This window comes from Protopterus annectens, chromosome 3.part1 (assembly GCF_019279795.1).
Source record: "Protopterus annectens isolate FY-2018-M chromosome 3.part1, PAN1.0, whole genome shotgun sequence".
In the NCBI taxonomy this organism is placed as follows: domain Eukaryota; kingdom Metazoa; phylum Chordata; order Ceratodontiformes; family Protopteridae; genus Protopterus; species Protopterus annectens.
This window is the reverse complement of record NC_056732.1, coordinates 1,468,532,463-1,468,555,848: the sequence shown is the minus strand read 5'-3', so window position 1 is coordinate 1,468,555,848 and position 23,386 is coordinate 1,468,532,463. Positions and strand designations below refer to the sequence as shown.

The 23,386-nt window shown below is 38.0% G+C and overlaps 1 protein-coding gene across 1 annotated transcript in view; it reads left to right on the top strand.

Annotated features, from left to right (window-relative positions):
- The first annotated feature begins 538 nt into the window (after positions 1–538).
- Positions 539–23,386, top strand: part of LOC122797794 (cubilin-like) — a 2,156,354-nt gene continuing 2,133,506 nt past the window's right edge. The window contains 2 exon segments of the mRNA XM_044066315.1: positions 539–561; positions 965–1,094. Coding sequence (XP_043922250.1) covers positions 539–561; positions 965–1,094 — 153 coding nt within the window.

Genomic DNA, 23,386 nt, shown 5'->3' with positions numbered 1-23,386 from the left:
TATGTTTTTGTAGCATAGCTGTTTCTGAATTGTGTTAACACTGTTGTTCAGGGTGAGCAACTTATTTGCATATATATGACACACCAGCTGCCTGCTTTTAGTAAGGTAACATAATTGCATTTAAAGCACTATTGCAGAGATGACAGTGACTCAGGAGTTGACTTTACACTGCTTTTTCCCTGCTGTGGTCATAAGCAGTGTGGATTGTATCTAACTCTTACCCATAATGAACACAAGCAGTAAAAGAGGAGGCAACTGCTTTTCAGGCAGATATTTTAAGGAAAATATGAAGAAAACTATATATTTTTTTCGTCTTTCGGCGGTTAGGGGTCGCCACAGCAGAACTCCGGTCCGCTAATGATTGGCAGTAGATTTTTTACGTGCCGAGTTTGCCAGCCCTGATGCACAACCTTCAACGAAGGTACGCCCATTCACCCATGTTTCCTTACAGAAGACGCTCTAGCTGAGAATCGAACGGCACAACATCTTGCTGTGAGGCGACAACGCTACCGCAGTACCACCACCACAGTCTATACAAATGGAAAAAAGCAAAGTTCTGAAGTGCATTTTGAAAATCAGCTTGTTCTTTAACCATTCTATTTTAGACTTTCAGTGACATTTAGTGACATTCGAATAACATCTACTTCTGTATCTGTATTATAGAAACAGTAATAGTCTAATTCCAAAAGACTTGCTCTCAGTGTAAGTAACCATTTACACTGAGAGCAGGTCTTTTGGAATCTAATCCCTGGTGTAAGCCTGTTTTACTGAAGTAAGTAACTTAAACTGAGGGCAAGTTTTTTTCGGAAACAGACTTACACTGAGAGAAACTCTTTTGGAATCTGACCCTAAGATAAAGGTGAAATTACATGCTTGTGCAGTTTATATCCAAACTTATTTTTTTTTCTTATTAGATTTCATTTAGATCCACACTTAATGATTGTTTATTTTTTTTTTCTTTTAGACCTCGAATGACTTCTTCTGGTGGCAACTTAATATTCCAGACTGCCAGTGACAAATCTATAGAATTCAGAACAGGTTCTTATGGGAAAATAAAATTAAATAATGAAGACTTTGCAGAGCTTTCTAACCAGGTAATAGATTCTGCATTTATTTAAATCAATTCTCACAAATCAGGTATACCAGTAATGTGTTTTATGTTAGAATTTGGAGTACATTTGCTATATTTATAATGTTGGGAATTTCTGTGCTTACTCTGAGCAAGTCAATAACTAAAAAATAAAAATAATAAAAAAAATGCATGTGTAGTTTAAATGTGTATCTAATTGTTGTTGTCCTGCCTTATAAAATGGGTCATGGCTGAAAGGGGTCTTTGGACCCATTCAGTTACCCAGTTATGAAAAAAGAAAGAAATTACAAAGTTTCCAGATGATCAGATGATAGCAACGGAAATATGACTTTCAAAATTGTAGCTAAACAATCTTTCTACTCTCAAATGGCAAAAAATACAACAAATTGTAAAGAAAATATAGAAATTTACACTGAAATGCTTGTGTTTGTGTGTGTGTGTGTGTGTGTGTGTGTGTGTGTCTATTGTTTCTGTATTCATTAAATTCACAAAATAAAGTATGAAACTTCCTTTAGGAAGCAAAAGCTGTATACAAGTTATGTAAACAAGAATATTACAGTTATTAGTTACAGGTATCCAATAAAAGAATACAAAATAAAAGCTGAGAATTGTTACAGAGGGCCCTACTCTCTGCAAGCCCACACCCCTTTATTTATAAACACAAAGTGGAAGGTCATACTAATATGGTGAAATTTACAATACCATGAGGAGTGCTATTTAATGGCAATACTGTTGGTTCAATGTCGTCTTCCATTTTATAGCTAATTGTAATAATAAGAATACACTTTTAGAATCAAACTGTTATAGTAAACTGTCTGTCCAAAACGAAAAAATATGACTGCACCATTGTATGATATCTGAGCAAAACATCACATCTACATGCAGATGCACTCACAAATAACAGGGAAGTCAAAAATGTACACTTAGAATGCCTCCACATTTGAATTGAAAATTCTCATAATCAAGCAGTATGAGCAACGTCAAGCTTTTTATACCTGTATCTATCTGTGTATCTATATCTATATCTGTTTATCTATATATATATATCTATATATATATATATATATATATATATATATGTGTGTATATATATGGATTAACTTCACAAGACTGAAAGCCCAAAATCTTGAATGTCAAAAGACTGAGACCAAAATCTTGAAAGTTCAAAAGACTGAAAACTCAGAATACTGAATCTCAGAATACTGAAAACATATAGGATACCAACACTTACTATATTCAAGCACAACTACATACAGAAACAAATAAAAGATAAGCCATTTACCACTTCTCCAAGTATAAGCAGAAGGGCAAGCCTCCTGCACCCCATGTGGGGGGGCTGTGCCCCAGAACAAACCAAGTCCTATGCACGAGGGAATGCACGGTCCAAACCAAGTAGAAAACACCAAATAGACCAGCAAGGCAGCACGGAGTTCCAATATATTTATTTTAGTACTTAAACAACAGACTAGTTTCGGCAAGCAGCCTTCCTCAGTGTAAGACAGTACAGTCATGTTCCTTTTACTCATCCATTTAAATACATAGCATGAGCCAATGAAAAATTGAGCTCATGAATATTAATGAAATTAAAACACATTTCTTAGACTTAATGTTTTTCTCATACAAATATACAGTGGGTAACATATATGATAAAATCAATCCTGAACAGAGAAGATGACAACCCTGAATAAATGTATACATATAATTTGACATGTTGTTAGTATAGTATAACATATCTGTCTAGCCATATAAATATATTTATATTTATCTTTTTATTCTATATTTTATTCGCCACTGGCACTAGATATTGAACATAAATTCATCAATACCACCAATGGTATTGTATATCGAGTACTTGTATTGAAATGGCTCAGACTCGCTGTATCAAAAAGGGGTGCAATTAGGCAAATTGGGTGATCGACATATCCTGAGTATATAACTATCACCAACAATGGTGAAAATAAAGAACCAAAAACACAAAAGCATAACCTCCAAAACTGGAAATGTGATGATGAATAAGGGTAATTTCAAGTGACAAGTATAAGTGTGTAAAATATAACATATATAGGTGCTAGTCAAAAAAACCAGCATATTCTGGGTAAATGTTGTTCATACAAACACTGAGATTTTCCACATGACAGTTAACTATACATAAACACCGCCCATATCATAGTTGGTGCTACAAAAAGGCCCATATGGCTCAGTGTTCAAAACTCTGATCTATACCGAGCCAAAGTATATTTAGGTTCATTACTCACATATATAAAACCAGATGGTTTCTAAAGATGAAAGTGACCCAAGGCTTAGTATCAGATTAGTCAACATTATTGTTACAAGATAACCATATTCTCCTATAAGTGATCATTCAGTCCGGGATGAAATAAACCCCCCAATGTAGTAATCCAATATTTCTCTTTTTGATCCAATAACCCATGCCAACCTTGTTTATTTGTTCTGTCTCCAGAAATACGATCAATAACCATGAAACTGAACTTGGCCTGAGGATGTTTCAGTGTATGTTGATAAAGGGCACTGGTCTCCTTATGGTTTTTTATATCACTCCGATGTTCATTCATTCTGAATCTCAGAGCTCTAGAGGTTTGTCCAACATAGAATGCCCCACAATAACAGGAGGCCAGGTACACCACCCAATCGCTACTGCAATTACCAAAGATCTTAATGTCAAATATTCTACTGGTATTACGACTGGTAAACTCCTTGGATTTAAGCATATGTGGACAGGATCCACAATGGCCACAGGGAAATGAACCAATAAGTTCATCACCATGAAGTGTCAGTTGTTTATAAATAGTACCCCCGCTTGCCATGTGTTTGAAATGTGACAGGTAGGAGCCTAGGGTTTTACCATGTTTATATGAAAAAAGACATCGTGGTCCCAAAATACTTCGCAGCTTGTCATTAGCCAGTAGAATATTCCAATGTTTATTGATAATGTTTCTGATCATATTAATATTTCTGCCATAAGTTGTGATAAATCTGACACATGTACTGCGAGAAGATTGATTTTTGTTCTTAATCTGGTATTGTAATAAGTCATCCCTCTCTAGACTATTTGCTCTACTCTGGGCAGACACAATATCAAATCTATCATAACCCCTATTGGTAAACCTCTGACTGAGATCCCTGCTGGCCATTTGATATTCCTCTAGGTTTGAACTAAGACGTTTGATACGTATAAATTGAGATATCGGAATACTTCTGATGGTGTGACGGGGATGTAAACTTGATGCATGTAACAAGGTGTTATATTGCGGGTACTTGTGGAAAACCTTGGTGGACAAAGTATTATCTGGGTTCCTGTAAACAGTGACGTCCAAAAAATTGATGGAGTTTCTATCATACGTTACCGAAAATTCAAGTCCCCAGACATTGTCATTAAGATACTCAACAAATTCCTGCAAGTAACCCACATCAGCCCGCCACACCAACCAGCAGTCGTCCAGGTAACGTCTCCAAATGTCCATTTCCACCTGAAAGATGTTGTGTGATATATCATATATCATGTATTCTTCGACATAGGCCATGAAAAGGTCAGCATATATTGGAGCGAAAGATGCCCCCATAGCTGTTCCTTGTAGCTGCCAATAACATTGGCCTTGGAAATACAGAACATTCTTATTTAGCACATGCTCAGACATACATATCAAAAGGGTGTTAAACCCAGGTGCATATAAGTTGACCCTTTCCAACCAATATTGAATAGATTGCAGACCCGCCCAGTGGGGTATACTTGTATATAATGATTTTACATCCAATGTGCATAAATACCATTCGGGTTCCAATTGGGTCTCCCTGATTAACTGCAAAATTGTGTGGTGTCCTGCAACCTAGATCTTATATGTCCCAAAAGTGGTTTAAGATATTTAGTAAGGAAGGCCGATAAGGGTTCGGTCAGTGAGCCTATACCAGAGACTATTGGTCTACCAGGTGGTTTGGTTAGAGACTTGTGGATTTTGGGTAAAAGATACAATATCTGTTTGGAAGGTTCAGAAACCATAAGTGAATCCAAACATTTCTTGTTTATAATACCCTCCTCAAAGGCTAACCGCAAAAAGGAGTCAATCTCATCCTTAAATACTGGCGTTGGATCTATGGACATGTACATGTAACACTTAGCATCAGACAGTTGGGTTAACCCTTCCTGGACATAATCCGCAGTATTCCAAACCACAACTGCACCTCCCTTATCAGCAGGGACAATAACTATATCTTTATTATTACATAAGTTGTCCAAAGCTATCCTATCATCCGGAGTTAGGTTGCTAGCCAGCATGATATGTCCCATATTCTCAAAGTGAATATCCCTCAAAATAGTGTCCATAAAGATGGAAACGTGTTTATTCACAGGAGGTTGGAATGAGGACTTACCAAAGCGAAAGTCCTCAGATGGTTCTGACTTGTTATCATCAAAAAACAATCTTAGATTTAGAGTCCGGCAAAAATCCTGTACTATGTGATATTCCTGGCTGAAAAATGAGGGAATATAGTTAAGACCCTTATTCAAAAGGGCAACCTGTTCATTTGTTAGTATGGTTTTAGATAGATTCAACACATTCTGAGTGGGCCCTGGCATATCTCCTATTTCAGGAAGTTGTCCAAAAGTCCTTGGAAGGAGACCGGAGTAATTGGTCTTTCTGTGCTTTCTGCCCCCCCGGTGTCCCTTGCCCCCTCTAAAGGGGAAATTTTATTTGTTTTCTTCCTGTTTGGTGAGACCCTCTCCCCTGACCCCTCAAAATCCGTGAGAGAGGATTCATCACCAGACGTGCTATATGAGCTGTCCCCCTTCTTTTTCAGAATTGAGCGAGGTCTCTTTTTGGTGCGACTGGGCCCTGTCCTAACCTGATTGGTGTCCGCAAATCTAACTGATCTGCTGAAATCAAACGGTTTGCCCCGCTGGTAGTCTGAGAAGTCACGATGAAACTTCTTAATTTTCCGTTCCTTCAAAGTTTTTTCATGCTCCGTCAATTCTAAGGACAGTTTTTTAATATTATCCTGATATTTCAAAGAGGATTCAAACTTTTGAACCTCAGAACATATATTTTGATTTCAAGTATATTGGAATCTACTGTCCTTTCATAATATTGTAACAAAATGTTCACAAATGTCATGGATCCCGTCTGAAGAGCCTCCTGCCAATCTTGGTTAAGTTTGTCATCTGGTCTCCCCACTAGAGGTTGTGTTCGTATTCGTAGTCCCCTGGGAGCCATGTTTTGTGCCGAATATGCTTTAAATAACTTAAGATGCCAGATGTTTGATCTAAGGGTTTTGAATGCTTTGGTAATTGAATGAAAAAACATGTCACAATCTACCAAAGAAGTCTGAGCCGAATTGACCGGATCATTGCTTGGCAATTTCTCAATACCAAATACAGCTATGTCTTGCCGATCAGCACATAATCCAGACAGTATACTGTTCAGATCCATGTTGTGAATAATATTTTATATATGCTACTATTAATGATTGGTGGAGCACAAAAAAGCATCAAAGATGTGTAATATTTCAACCAAATTAGTAGTACAATAGTCGAAAGGCCCAGTGGCACCAAAAATTGGAAGATAGTTAAACGCCAATCCAAAATGAGGAGTCACAAGGGTGGGCAGAAAGCATTGATTAAACAGAAAAAACAAGGACTAATGAATCCCTATGGGAGGCAAGACACAATGAATAGCACAGAAAAGTAAATTACAGTATTCCATATAAGACTGTTAGCTTGTATACTCAATTAAAGCATCCAAACCTAAGAATGGTTAAATGTTAAATAATCCAATGGTTAAGTCACGATTCCAATTAATCGCTGATGGGTGCCCCAATGAACCTAACTATCAATTATAAATAACGGCTAATACTAGACGTTAAATTCAAATGTTAGGACACACAACTGAGAATATATTTGATCACCAAGGAAATGATCAAAACACTGGATCCACTGAGGACACCATAAACTCCATAAACCATGAAAGGATTTTATATGTATATAAAGAACAACTGTTTAGTAATACTACAAACAAATGTGGACCTGTCTAAAGAACCAATTGGAGTGGTCTGATTAAGTAGTATTCCTTTGATCAAACAATGCCCCACTCACAGCTGGATAAATCCTCTAATCACTATACAAAATATTATTGTTTGTGTTATCACCCATATAAAATATTCATCCAATCAACACACAAAAACAATTGGTGAAAATGGTCCAAGTTTTAATTGTGATTGGGGGACCGAGCAGTGGCCCGTTTCTAAAAGACAACTAGACTGGTAACCTGCAATGAATTGCAAATATAGTTACTGTAAATGCTAATATTTGTTAGTACAACAACAAGAATAGTATTTCCGTTTGTATATTACACACTTCTGAGGAACTATAATCCCAGACACTCAAAATATAACATAATATAATGAAATCTCAACAGTTGTTGTCCCTCTTGGACTCATACACCTGAGTATTTGTAATTATAACTCAACACAATTAGACATGCAGCCTATGTTCATAAGTTATCCTCTCTAAAATGGTGTCCCATATTGGATATATATAGCATAATAAAGTCTAAACCGCCATTGTACTGAAATATATTATAATAATATAACAAGTATAATCACAACTATTCAAGTATATTGTGTTCACTTTACTCAGTACCTATAACCAACTAATATATTGGGGAGGGATATCATGAATAGTCGTATGACTATTTTAAATATGCCAATATATTGGGGTCTGAGACGTTGTGTGAATTAAGCCCAGCATATCCCAATTCTCAATCTAATTGTCACACATAACCTGATACCCCTGCATAAGTTAGCCGACACTTCTGAAAGCCAAAAGGCTAAGTATTTCTTTAGTTATCAATATAATACATTTGGAGGTACAGTTCACAAACTGTCTGAACACTCACAGAGGTGAACCAAATATAACTTGGAAGCTGACTATGATAGGACCAGACACATGTAGTCATATCATGTACCATAGACTAGTGTGCACAATCATATAACATGTACAAAATAGTCGTTAGGCAAAATAGTGATCTCAATTATAAGCCAAGAGGGTGTGCAAACATATGTTATCCAAAACCAATGGTTGTTTGTATATAATATTAGCCGTGGTTAATATAAAACCATGACTCCAGTCCTAGTACCAACTTAGTTCAAAACACTCTGTGTACCAACTGGTTATTTCAAGTTGCACAAAGAAAATTACAGTGATTCCAATAGTTGCCCCTTAATTATAGAAATTGAAAAACATTCTGCGCTTAATGTTAATGTCCCCCTACTAGATAGAAGGGTCCCAAGTCCTGGTCCTGTGCCCCACACACCCCCTGCTACTTAAATATATCAACTCCAAGATCGCACTCCACAGAACAAAATAGCAAACATACCATTACATGTTTCATGACTGCCTGTTGTAACCTTAGTCATGTTCTCTTCTAACTTGCTATACTACAACATAACTCATGTTAGCATACTGAAGTGCGATCGAGGAGTTGATAAATTTCAGTAGCAGGGAGTGTGGGGGGCACAGCCCCGCACATGGGGGTGCAGGGGGGCTTGCCCCCTTCTTATACTTGGAGAAAAGTAATATGGTTTGTCTTGTATTTGTTTCTGTACCTACTTCTGTTGGAATATAGTAAGTGTTGGTATCCTGTGTGTTTTCAGTATTCTGAGATTCAGTATTTTGAGTTTTCTGCCTTTTGAACTTTCAAGATTTTGGTCTCAGTCTTTTGAAATTCGAGATTTTGGGCTTTCAGTCTTTTGAAGTGAATCCATATACATATATATGTGTGTGATATATAGATAGATGTATCTATAGAGCTATAGAAGATGCACACACACACACACACACACACACACACACACACACACACACACACACACACACGCACACGCACACACACACACACACACACACGCACACGCACACGCACATGCACACACACACACACACACACATATACACACATATATATATATATTTATAAAGTGTTTAGCAAAACACAAACACAAGCATCTGGTACACTTTGTACATATTTTTTACATTTCTACAATCATAGTGCACCATCAAGAGATTTATTTTAACATTGCTAAGGTAAATGAACTGTCGCAAAGACTGTTTTAGCCATAACCCAGACCAGAGGCAACAAACAAAAAATACATATGTTTATCTAGAAATTATGCAAAGAAAAATACAAGTATACAAAACAGGAGAACAAGCAAATGTAGTTGCAAGTAAAGACATCAGTAGGTACATTATGGTAATTAAGATAAATATCATAATGGTGCAAACAGTATGCTGTTCTTCTTATGATCACTGTTATATGACTAATAACATGTGGGATATCCCACCAGGGATAGCTGCTGGTTGGTCAGGATAACAAAGTCTAGGAATGTTTCTTTTGTGTCGCATGTTTGACATATTACCACAGTGCACCAAGGCTATGTGGTATGTGGGGTATATATTAAATTGTCGACAGCTCACAATGTCGACTCTGAAATGTTCAACACCAAAATGTCAAGCTACGAAAATAGCAAACGGCCATATAACAGATGTCTTTCCAACAGAAAGAAATCAGTTGGCCAAACAACAATGGCACACATAAATAAATATATTTAAGTGAGTGGCTTCGCCTCCCACACCCATCAAAGTGGGGGGCAGTGCCCCCCCAACTAAATATTCTAACTCCGAGACAGCACTACACTCAGGGAAAGGGCAGTTGTCAGGGAATGGCCAACCAATTTCTTTGCATTAGAAAGAAATTGGTTATATGCCCATTCACTATTTTCATAGTTTGACATTTTGGTGTCGAACATTTCAGAGTTGACATTGTGAGCTGTCGACAATTTAATATAGACCCGGTATGTAAGGTATATATGGGTGCAAAGTACCTGATAACTTTCTTGCAACCAGTCCTAACATTGAACCTGCATTTCTCTGTCAATCTGACAGACATACAATCACAACTGGTTTTATTTGCCTCAGGCAGATAAGTATTAGCATTCAAATCTTCCTCTTAATTATTGTTGACTAATGTTAACCTTTTTCATGTCAACTAAGGGGAAATGTCAGGCATGAGTGCTGAAGATGGCAGGAGAGTGGCACTGAATCGAGAGAGTTGGCGACTGTTAATACGATACCCCAACCCCATGTAAATGGGAAAAAGGGGATGATGATGATGATAAGGGGAAATGTGATTATGGGACAACCATACTAAATATATATTTTTTGTCAAGGGACCAGTTATATAAATTGCCAGTCCTTTATCTGTATGACCCTCAGGAGCCATTTGTCTTTTATTAAAAATTGTCTTGAAAATCAGGGACACAAAGTTTGCACATACTGAAATGGATACTGAAGCTTCTTGTCCACATTCCACATCAGTCAAAAATGAAGCTTGAAATGACTAAATCTGAAGCTTCAGCTGTCCGTTCAGATCCGGATGTCTCCACTGTGCCTCTGGATGAGTCCTCAGACCATCAGGAAGCTTTGACTACTTCCTCTGTCTTGATTCCATGGGAAGTCAACAAGGCAATGCCCCTTAGTACATCCACCCAGACAGATTAAATAGCATCCTCTGCTGCAAAGGGGGAAGCAAGACTAATTACTTCAGAGAGATCTGAAGGCATACCTCAGATTCTTGTCAGAGAGGAAGTACCAGGTTTTATCTTTGAGGAACATCAGGGGTTTTGAGTCTCTTCTCTTTGTGGAAGCTCCTCTTCCGTCTAACAAAAAAAAAAAAAAAAAAGCAGAAGGCTAAGCATAACTCTCTCTGTAGCTGTTAGGTTAATCAGAAAGAATTCTATGAATTTTCCCTAGGACCGTTTAAGGCTTTAGTCTCTCTCAAGCGCCCACAGTCCTTTTCTTATGCCCCCCATGACTACCACCCCTTCAGAAGAGGAAGATTAGGATTCTGAGAGGAATTTCTTGGTATACTCTTCTAAAATCCATTCTCAGCAGGATATGTATCTAAAAAGAGTACTTAATATAATGCAACATTTTTAATGTGCATTAAAATGAATGCCAGTACTTCCTACCCAGATATCCCACATCAGCCTATGCAGTGTAGCAGGGCTGCTGCATTGCTGAATGTGTTGTACTTTGTATAAGATGTTAAACAGAGGACTCATCTGCTGAGCTGCTGGTAATGCATGCATGACTTATCAAAAGAGTAGAAGTCTGTTATTAAAACATATATGCTTATTTGCACCTATACATACGTATTTACAATATATACACTATATATAATATTCTTTTACAATTTTTCAAAAGAATAAAGCAAACACAATAATCATTTTTTTCTTTCTGACCCCCGCTCCAACTTCTACAACAAATCAGTATGAACACTTCATTGCCATCCTTTGAACTTCCCAGGTTCCCTCTTGGCATTCATCAAGATGGAGTTTCATTGATGGATCAGGCAGGTATGTTTAAATCCACTCATACCCTTTCTTGTTCCACCCCTTTGCCAAAACCATTACACAAGTGCTTTTGACCAGACTTGGGGAGCCTGTTCTAAAAATGTGAACGACTAAAGTGTATGGTTCAAAAGGGATAGGAAGGGCCACATAAATATTAGGGAAATGAAGGTGGTGATTCTAGCCTTGCAATCTCTGTATCACCTGTAGTCTTCAGGAACTCTCCAGGTATTTACAGATAATACCACATTATGTGGACAATAAACAAGCAAGGAGGGACAAAATCCTAACTCCTTTGTAGACTAGCAATGACTGCCTGGGGCATAGCCATAAAGAAACAACCTTTTTTTGCTAGTAGCTTACATTCCCCTTGGAGAACAATTTATTGGCAGATTACTTGAGCAGATCCCAGCCAGACCCCCAAGAATGGATGTCTAAAAGAGAGATCTTCCTGCAAATTGTCCATCAGTTGGGTACTCCTCAGCTAGATCTCTTTGTCTCCAATCTGAACAGGCATCTCAGGTTGTTTTATTCTAGGATTCCATGCCTAGAAGCTTGGAAAATGGATGTAACCTCCCACCTCTAATTTCCAAAGTTCTTCTGAAAATCAAGAAGGACAAGCCAAAAATCTTGCTGGTCACTCCCTTCAGCACTGGTTCCCATTCTATTCCATCTTGCCTGGGGTAATAATCAAAAGTTATCTCAAAGGATGAACTTACTCATACAGCAAATGGGATCTCTTATTCATTTAAACCTTCAGATCTGAATCTAAACCTCTAGATGACTTGGTTTTAATTATTCTCTCTGAGGGTATGCTATAAGTATTACATTAGGTTTGAAAACTTGCTACAGGAAAATCTTATTTTCCAAATGGAAGAGATTTTCTTCATGCTGCCACAAGATGAATCAGGACCCTTATTGAATGGGAATTTCCCTATCATTCTGTCTTACTTGTGTATGCCGGTCAGTTCATGGCTGTCATATTCTTCTAAAAAAGCACATCTGTCAGCCATTTCTGCCTACCTTTCCTTTGTCTTCTCATTTTGAGGTCAAGCAGTTTTTAAAAGCCATCCATTATCTTAGAACCCCATAAAAAATCTCTTCCTCCTACTTGGAACCTGGATTGTACTTTAGAAAAGTTGATCTTCCTGCATTTGAGCTTTCTTCTTCTGTTCCATTTTGTGTTTCACAAAGATAGGGTTACCTTCATGCTTCATGCATTTTCTAGAGCTAGGGCTGAATTTTCTAGGTCCATCTTGCAAGGGATATTACACTCCATTTTAAATCCTAATTCATCTTTCCTGGGCACATGGAAAGCTTTGGGACTCTTCCCACTTGTAAGTAATACTACAACAGTGATCATAGGAGGGACATAGTGCAGTCGCCTAAGAATTTACCATAGCAGTTGATGCCTGACTGATCATCATTGCAGTAACAGATCTACCCACCTCCCTCCTCTTTATTTTTAGACTGAGGTGATATCCTTTCCATTTCTCTTCTACTGGTTGACAACTGCTTTTTAGTTGCCTACTATTTTTATTGCCTTGCTGGCTTTTGGTTCTCGGGCAAGAAAGTCCTGAAGTACTCTACACCTGCATGTCCCTTGTGCCTGCATTGCCAAGATATGCTTTGGTCATATGTCAGATGCACGAGATGACAGGAAGATGCCTAGGCTTTGGTATCTAGGACAGATGTATGGCTATCCTAGGCAGGATATCCCACTTGTTAATAATCCTGGAACATACCTCTCAACCTCTTTACACAAGAATTTTGGGCAATGCCAAAAAATATGAGGCAGCAATCTGGATATTCTGTTAAAATCTGGACAGTTGAGAGGTATGTAGTGCAACAATGATAATTCAGGCATCTGCTGTTATGGAACATTCTTACACAACTGTACTTTCCTGGAGATTGCTCTAGTCACTGATTATACATCCATGAGAAAACCATTCTATGTTGTGCAACTTATAAACAAAGGTATGGCATATAGGTCCAAGGAAGTCATTGTTCTACTGCATTTGGCATTCATTAGACTTATCGTTAAGCATAATACCCTCTTTAGTATGTTCTTCACCAGGCACATTCAACAATTGAAATGTCTACAGTGGTTTCTCATTAAAAAAATACTGGGCGTAAGTAACATATTCTATGCAGACCACCTCAAGGCTCTATCCCTGTATTCTGTCTCTTACAAGCAGCTGATGGGAAATCTATGTCTGGCATACTAGGCATTGTCAGATCCCACCCTGATGGACCTCCTGCACATCCACAAAATGAACAGCACCAGAATTATTAGTTCTAAAGACTTAAAAATTGTCTGTGATATAAACAGGACTTGTTTGAGAGACAGCTATGCATCCCAGAGACTACCCCTTCTCTGGAACAGGCTCCATCTGAAGCAGCATTTCTCTCTAATCCAATTAAAGTGTAACTTGGACAGTTGGATGGGGAGTAGGAAATTCATCCCTGGTTAGATACCTATGTCTCTAATGGACACAAACACCATGTAAATGGTTCATCTCGCAAGCCACTGCTTGTAAATGTTTCATCTCTCAAGCCCCTGCTTATACTTATCAAGGGTATGAGAACTTGTCAGAGATTTGGGATGCATGGCCACCTAACCTGGACTGAAACACTAAAGGAAGAGGCATGTCCATATTCATTAAGGATATCCACACCTCCAGGCTAGTTGCTCAACATAATGCATCTGAAATTATCCAAGTGCAACTAACAATGGGCAAGACTGCAATTCAGGTTGTAGCTTGTTACAGATCCCCCATCATGCCCCAGGATTCCCGCTCTTCATTTCTTAAGATACTGGAAGGTATTAAGGTACAACCAAATACCTTAATTATGGGTGATTTCAACTACCCTACCATCAACTGGGAAAACTACTCATGTACCAACTCATTCACTCAACGTTTTCTGGAATTCATAAATTCCAACACCTTGGATCAGCTTGTCCACACCCCCACCAGGGGCAGCAATATCCTGGACCTGGTCATTACCAATATGGGTAACCAGTGTTCCACTCCAGAGGTCAACTCCTTGTGAGTCAGATCTGACAACAAGCTAATCACCCTAGACATTCATATCCTACCACCCCCACCACACAATAAGGAAAACACTGTCAAAAACTATTTATTTATTTTACATTTGTTGACCGGGATGGTCTAACTGGATGCATTTCCATTTTCAGTAGAGTCCTGGGGAGATAATCTCCATGAAGTTACATTAGTACAACTATTCAGGTAAAGGTTATTTATATAAATACAAACTTAAGGTTTCAACAGTTCAAAAATTTACACAGTTTCAACATAAATTTAGGTAGCAAGTTGTGGTACAGATACATATTTAAAGTTTCAGCAATTGCAAAAAAAAAACAACTTGCACAGTTTGTACAGAATTTTTTGGAAGCATTAGATGAGGTATTTTATATTGTATTTACAAAAGACTTGGCTATATAAGTTAAATTAGCTGTAAAGGGTAAGATATGTCTTTGTAAAGCATAAGTAATAGATGGATACTGACAAATTTCAGAGCAGATATAAGGTCTATAGCAAGAGAGAGAAGGGAGCCAGATAGGATTAGTCAGGATTTGTACAGGGACATAACCAATGGGTTTTCAGATAGAGTTTGCATCCAAAAATGTATTTGATCCATTATGAAAAATATTCTAAAGACAGCAGGATATAGTGACTTGAATCTCATTACTAGCTCTTGATATTCCCAGGTGCCAGGATAAACATGTTTCTCTTCTGTCTGATATGCTGTGAATAACCATTTCCATAAACATACTACTGCCCCCAGTGTTTAATTTTCTTTCTGCCACAGTTTTGCTAGATGCAGATCTTTTTGCTGGTATGAATGCATCTTTATTAATGTAGTTTTCAGCTGCTTTCTCATAGTCAGACTTGGAGCATAAGCATGGTGTGACCTCTCAGTTAACAAATTCTGCTGTGGAACACCTATCCAGTTGCTTATTTATGCCTTCACAAAGTTAACATTAAAGTAGTCTATTCATTCCAGCTTCTCAGGCATAGCAAAAACATCTAAGGTTTACTATGTATACTCTGTCTTCTACTCTATTTTTGAAACAGCTCTTCTCAAGAAGCCTTTTGCTTAACCAGACTTATCTTCATTTCAACCTCTGATTTCTACAGTTTTATCAGGTCATCTGACTAGCCACTTATTTTTTTCTATTTTTTCCAATCTTTTTTCATTTGTTTTTATTTATTTCTTCAGTGTTTCACTTATTTTAAACCCCACTGACTACATTTGCTATATTATTATTGTCTAAATTACTGGAAGCCATATTCTGCACCAAACCTGAAACATGAACTTTTTGCTTAACAGCTGCAAGATTCTCCCTAGACAGAGCCTTTTCTTCTCCTTCTTTTGTTGATTTTCTCTTACTTTTTCTAGACATTACAGGTACTGGATAGTAACTGAATTTTATCTGACTTGATAACTTTCAGTGACTTTTTACAACAGCAGTTCTGTTTTCACACTGGGAAAGCAGGTGTTTACTCAACCAAACATTCTAGTTATTCCACAAAATCCAACCAGTCCTCTGAAGGTCACAGCTCCAGCGACAGCATAAGAATATCAAAAATAAATATTAAGAACTGTGTCCACCAGGCCAATAAAATGTAAATAAAACTTTAATATACAATCGATGTAAGCACTTTCAGGCAGAGCCCTTCTTCGGACAACAAGTTAAAATGAGACATTCAACTTCCACCATACATATATATATATATATATATATATATATATATATATATATATACACGAGTAATTCAATTCAATCAGTTCTTGTAATTAACCCACCTCCTTTTGAGTGCAGATTTTAAAGGAATAGCAACGTTTAGCCCTGGTGTACAGTCTGCTGCAAATTCTATAATCCATTTAAGTTCTGCATACTCAGTCATGTTAACCCCCCCCCCCACTTCATATTCACATGCACGATCTGTATAACCATAAATGAAAAAGTATTGATAATATATGTTGGTATAAGGCATTATGACTGTCCTTAAGATGTATGGCAGATAAATGCTTCAAGATCATAACTTTTAACTTACAATTGGTCTTTCCAACATAGAAACTAGGGCATGACTTACACTGTGCCAAATACACCACATTTGAAGTATGACAATCAGCACAGATGTCAAAATTATATCTCTTGTTGGTGGTGAGATGTGCAAAATAATTCTTGTCACTAATAAAAGGGCAGGCCTTACAATTCCTGCAAGGAAAAGTGCCTATTCTTTTAGAAATGCCCTTACAAATATTCTTCGAATTGGTATCATGACATAACAGATCTTTTAAGTAGGTATTCCTTTTAAAACAAAACTTGGATTTATCACTAACAATCCCTTCCAGTTTGTCATCACTGAGAAAGATCTTCCAGTTATGCTTAATTATTTCACACACACATCACTAACATTATCACTGTACTTAAGCATCACCCGTGGATTGGCTAGGTTTTGTCCAGTCCATTGCCTTTTATTTCCAAAGTCCCTATTCCCTGCTGAAAACCAGGGGCAGGCTTCCCTTTCCTATGCTCATGAATAGTATTAATTCTTGGGTCAATAATCTTGTGTGTGTATCCTCTAGTAGCCATTTGTTGCATTAAATTTGATACCTCATTATTAAACATCTCATCTTGGGTGCATAAATGTGAAGTCCAATAACCTTGTCCTACCACTATGTTGTCAAAAGTACATCTGGGATGCATGCTGTCATAGCTTAAATAGTGATTTTTCCAACAACTCTTTCTAAATAGCCTTGTATGTAACTTGCCATCCTTACTTTTACTTAACTGTACATCTAGGAAGTCTATGGCTTCCTTATTACTGTGTACTGTGAATCTCAAAAAATCTATTGTACTCTCTAGATATTTAATAAACACACCTAATTCATCATCACTACTCCCCATAGGAGGAAAATATCATCCACAAAATGAACATAATAACGTAAGAAGCATTGCCATGGATGATCTCTACCAAATATGTTAACCTGCTCCCATGAGGCTAAGACCATATTCAGAGGATCCACATTGCATTGTGTAGTCACTAGCGTGGCTGTACAAGCTGAAGTATCCTCAATCAGATAAGAACAAGGGGGTAGAGTCTTACTGGTATCCCGGGCAACCACTCTCTCTGCTCAACCATTATTGTTGCAAATCTCACCATTTACAGTACTCGCTTCAATTTTATTGTTGGTATTGACCCCATTTTTAGCTGCCTGAGTCCTGGGCCATGTAAAAATGTGCCCTTGTAAAAAATCTCAATAGTCCCTTATTATTGTTTTCATTTTTATTGCTGCATCTTATTATCGAAAGCTGCTAAATCAGTTAAAAGAGCTGAAGTTTTATTCATATGCAGCTCACCTGTATAGTTATGCTCCAGGAACACCTGCAAAGCATTGATATCCTCATGCAGATTATCCTCCTGTGGGCTAAAAAAGTCAAGTAATAGCTGCATGAACTGAAAACTAGTGTCAATATTAATATGTTGCCAATGGGCCAGTAATTCAGGAAACGTATCCCCTTGTGAGGGCATACAGAAGACACGTAGCCCTCTAGGCACAATTTTATAGTGTAAACAAGCTTCGAAGTGGAACCTCTGCCACTACAGATGTTTCAATTTACGTGATAGATTTTCCAAACTGGATCTTCTTCTTCTCCTTTCGGCTTTTCATAACAGTTCTAAAAAAGTGTTGTCAACAGCTTTAACTGCAGTCTCACATTGAACACATTCTTCTACACATAACCCTTCCATTTTCAGCAGTTATAGTTATAGGTCACTCCATTGTAAGACATAAAGATACCTTTTGCTAGACTGAACAAAGACAGAGTAATGGTTTGTTGTTTGTCTGGTGACAAGATTCATCATATCACATGCATTCAGGTCCTTGAACAACATGTACCAGTATGACTCTGACATAGTACACTGGCTGACCAGATTTGCTGATGACTAGAAATTGGGTGCAGTCATTGAATCCCCCAAAGGCATAGATATCTCCCAGGGGTCTACTTCTAAATTTCAAACTTTCAAAACGTCAAATTTCTTTGGTCGAGACCATAAGATCAAAGTTTGAAACTTCAAAATTTAAATAAAAAAAATAAAAACAAGCCCCCCCCTGCACCCCCCCCATGTGGTGGGCTGTGTCCCCACACCCCATACTAATCAAAGGTGGAAACTCCACCGATATCGCTAACTTCAGACCAATTGCAATACTGTCTCATCTCTCAAAAATATTGGAAAAATATATCCACAAACAAGTTATGCAATACCTACTTCAGGAAAATTTACTCACGCCTACCCAACATGGCTTTCACCCTAAACATAGTACCACAACTGCACTAATATCTTTCATAAATACTATCTCTCTCTTGCTCGTGACAACAATAAACAAGTCTCCTGCCTATTCTTGGACCGCTCCAAGGCCTTTAATACAGTCTCCCATCTTCTTCTTCTGTCCAAACAATCAAACCTAAATTTCTCTTCTTCTACTATTACATGTTTTTTCTAGCTATCTCTTGGATTGTCTGCAATCTGTCAAATGGCTCTCAGCTCTATCCCCTCCCCTCCCAGTTAAAATGGGAGTCCCCCAAGGATCTGTGCTTGGCCCACTACTTTTTAATATTTTCACTAATTTACTATACACCTTTTGTCCCCAGTCATCCCTTATACAATATGCAGATGACTCTACAGTCATCACCATCACAGACACTCCCTCCAACCTCTACTCTGCTACCCAAGCATCCTTTAACTCCGTAGAATCCTGACTCTCTCACAACAACTAATTCTCAACCCAAAGAAAACTATACTCTTACTCTTTCTTCCCAAAAACCTAAATAATCTGAAAACAACTTTTATTATACTGTCCCTCAATAACACATCTATCGCTGTTGAATCCAGCACAAAAACTCTTAGCATTAACAATTGATGACCAACTTAAGTTTGATTTACATTTGCTTAACTGTATTAAAAAGACACACCAAAAATTTGATCTCCTTTACCGCAACAAAAGGTTCTTAACAAACAATGCAAAAATAACCCTCTCTCATGCATACCTTCTTCCTACCCTAATGTATAGCTGCCAAATGTTTACTAATCTGAACTTCTCACTCTTAACTAAACTCAAATCAACCTACAACAAGGTAGCTAGATTAGCTGCACACCATAGTTATAAGACTCACCGCTGTCTCTCTCTAAAACACTTAGACTGGATAGAATTACCACACCATCTCCTCTTCTCTCAACTACAGATAATTGACTCAGTTCAATACCAACACTCTTTCTGCCCTAGCCTTACTCCTATAATCTCTAAGTATTTACCAACTAGGTCTCTACGCATCTCTGACCAAGACCTGCTACAAATATGTAAACCCAAAACCAAAACTGGTTCCAACCTCTACACCTTCCGCCCTGCCTTGTCTTGGAACAAACTCCCCTTAGAAATTAGATCTCTTAAACACCCTAAAAGTTTCAAAACAGCCACTAGAGAATGCCTAAAAATTCACTGGACTTGCCACTGTACCCATCCTCCTTAAGTACTTACCCATTCATCAAAGATTCTCATTACCTCCTCCATCTGACTTATGCATTTCTTCTTGCATACTCTCACTAGCCACCTTTCTTTGTGCATTTATGTAAACTTCCAATCTTATATCAGCCTTTTAACCTCTATTTTTAACATCACTCTGCCTCTCAACTTCTCTTCCATTTTTCTTTCTCCTCTACAGTACCAATATATGCCAAAATGACAACAAATTAGTTTTGTAACATTACTGTTTATCAGTCATGTATTGTTTGTCTTTGTCCTGGCATTATATTTTACTCTTGTTAACAACCTCCCCACCAACTACTTGTGTAAATCTAAACTTGCATTGTACATATTCATTGTACAATTATGATTGCTTATTATCTATTTCTTTTTATAAAAATTGTATTTCACTGTGGAGCTTTTCTCCCCGGGTCTCTGCTGAAAATGGGTCACTCAGCTCAGTCGGACTAACGCGGTAAACAAATGCAAAATAAATAAATAATAAATATAACAACACCAAGATCGCACTACAGCAAGGAAAATGTAAATATACTGCTCTGCGCTATACAGTGATCTCTATTTAAACAGTTCAAAGTCTCAAAACTTTGATCTTATGGTCTCGACCATAAGAAAGTTGACATTTTGAAAGTTTGAAATTTAGAAGTAGACCCCCTTCCCAGAGTGTGTGACACAAATAACTGGTGCCAGAACCATGACCTAAAGCTCAATGTAAAAAATGTATAATTACACCCTTTGGGAAGATGACCACCTCTGCAAATTACAACATTGATAACACTCCTTTAAGAGTAGACCCAGTGGTTGGGGACTTGGGAACTCAGGTTGACAGCAACCTGAATTTTGATCACCATGTGTCCATGGTCAAGAGAAAATCTATCTGTGTGACACAGCTTATAATTAAGAACATGGCATCCAGATTTAAGGTGACCATAGTCCCACTATACTCAGTCCTGATTAGACCACTAATCAAATACAATGTACCCTTCAGCATGTACCTGACCAGGCATTTGCAACAGCTGGAGTGGCCACAGAACTTCTTCACTAAATGTCTACAGAGTGTAAATAATATGTCCTATACAAACCACCTCAAAGCCATGTCCCTGTACCCAGTCTCCTACAGACTTCTGAGGGATGATCTTTGCCTAACCTTCAAGGTATTCTCTTATGATTTTCTTCATGATAGATCTGCTACACATTCACAAAACAAACAGCACTAGTATTATCTGATCTAAGGATCTAAACCTTGTCTGTGACATAAACAAAACATGTAGGAGGGAAAGGTATGTGTCTCAGACATCACCCCTTCTCTAGTACAGAGTGCCCATTCATATGAACTGGAATCACTGTACTAAACCCAGTACCATTTTCCTAGGTGATCTACATTTTCCAGTTATAGCCCAGGAAACCTACACTACCACTAGTGCACAAGCATAGAGATTCTTGGACTTTGTCAGTACAAATGCCCTGAGGCAATTAGTCAGAGAACTAGGGTGAACATCTTGGATCTTCTCCTTACTATTATGGGGTATCTTGCACCATCCTTTGCATATCTCCATCACTTGTTAGGTCTGACTATGAAGCCTGCTCCTTCAAAATAAAATTGGAAATAGAGACCCCCTTCTACCCAATGTACCTTTAGACATTTCTCTAAGAAAAATGATCTACTCATCATCGATAGATTGGAAAGCTTCAAATCCCCACAAAACCCAGTTAACTCCACTGAATACTCAGAAAAGTACATTACCATACTATACCAGCATGTAGAAAGTTACATATATGCAGCTGCTCCCTGTGAAAACAAGTGCAGGGCAAAATCCAGAAATGACCCCCCTCACCCCCCCCCCCCCACCCCAACCCATGGTGGAACCATAATATCAACAAGCTTTAAAATAAAGAAAGAGAATTTTAACCAAAAGTAAGAAGAATAATTCTCCAGAATGACAGAGCCCACATCACTTAAATAGACAACTCAGGGACTTACTAAAATCCAACAAAGTCATGTTTGAGGCTAAAATAGCGACCCAAGCTAAGGATAATCACAAGACCTTAGTTATGTTTGAAATCTCAGGACCATAATGCGGTAATGTGCTGAGCTGATTGTGAATGATGCTACCTATACTGAGGCTGAAGATACAGTGAACCTACTGTCCAATAAATTCAGCTCAAACTTTACCCCTCTTCCCCCTCCATCTGTCCAACAAGATATACCTGAAACCTACACGTCTTCAGCTATTACACAAGGCCAAATCCAAAAAGGGCTATAAAAAGCTAAAAATATTGAATGGCTGGGTCCAGACAATATCCCTGGATGCATCTTAAATAGCATGAAGAATGATTTAGCCATTCCCAACAACACAGGTCTACCTTAGCCACCATACAGGTATGTTTACCAAGCAAATGGAGAGCAGCTACAGTTATTCACTGCATAAGGGAGAATCTTCCACAGACTCTGGCAATTACAGACCCGTAGATCTGATCATCCTCACATGCAAAGCAATGGAATACTTATCATGGAAATAATCAATACATAGAGAACTCACAAACATGTACCCATCTAAGTTTGTGTTTGTCAAGGGCAGGTTACACTTACTCAACCTATTGATTCTTTTGAAAGGTCACCAAAACAATGGATGAAAATAAAATGGTATACAACACATACCTTGACCTGGCCAATGCTTTTGACACAATCCTCCGATCAGGCATAGAAGAAAAGCTAAATAAACTGGGTGAAAAACCATACATCAACCCCCAGATTGCCAACAGGCTCATAGATAGGATGCAGGAGATCAAACCAGGGTAAGCTACTTACATAAAGAGATGAGTCACCAGTGGAGTTTCCAAAGGTTTGCTGCTGGGACTTCTCCTGTTTAGCATCTACTTTTCTGAAGCAAAAGCCAATGCAAAGTGGATCTAGCTGACTAAGTCTGCAGATGATTCCAAGCTAGGAACAGTCATTGAATCCCCAAATTACCTAGCTATCCTGCAGGAAGATCTGTCCCAAACAAATGACCTGAATCATGGAATGAATCTAAATGTGAAAAAGTACATTATCATATTGTTTGGGAAGTTGTCTACCCCTGGGAACTACCACACTGACAGTACACTCCTAAGAGATGAGCCATTTGTTCAGGATTTGGGAACTTATGTGGACAGTGACCTAATGTTCGACCACCATGTATCTACTTTCATACATGGTATATTTCATACATCTTTCTATACTGTGGAGTTTATAAACAAGGGGATTGCATCTACATGTAGAGGTGTCATTGTCCCCTTTTTCTCAGCCCTCATTAGGCCAGTCATTGA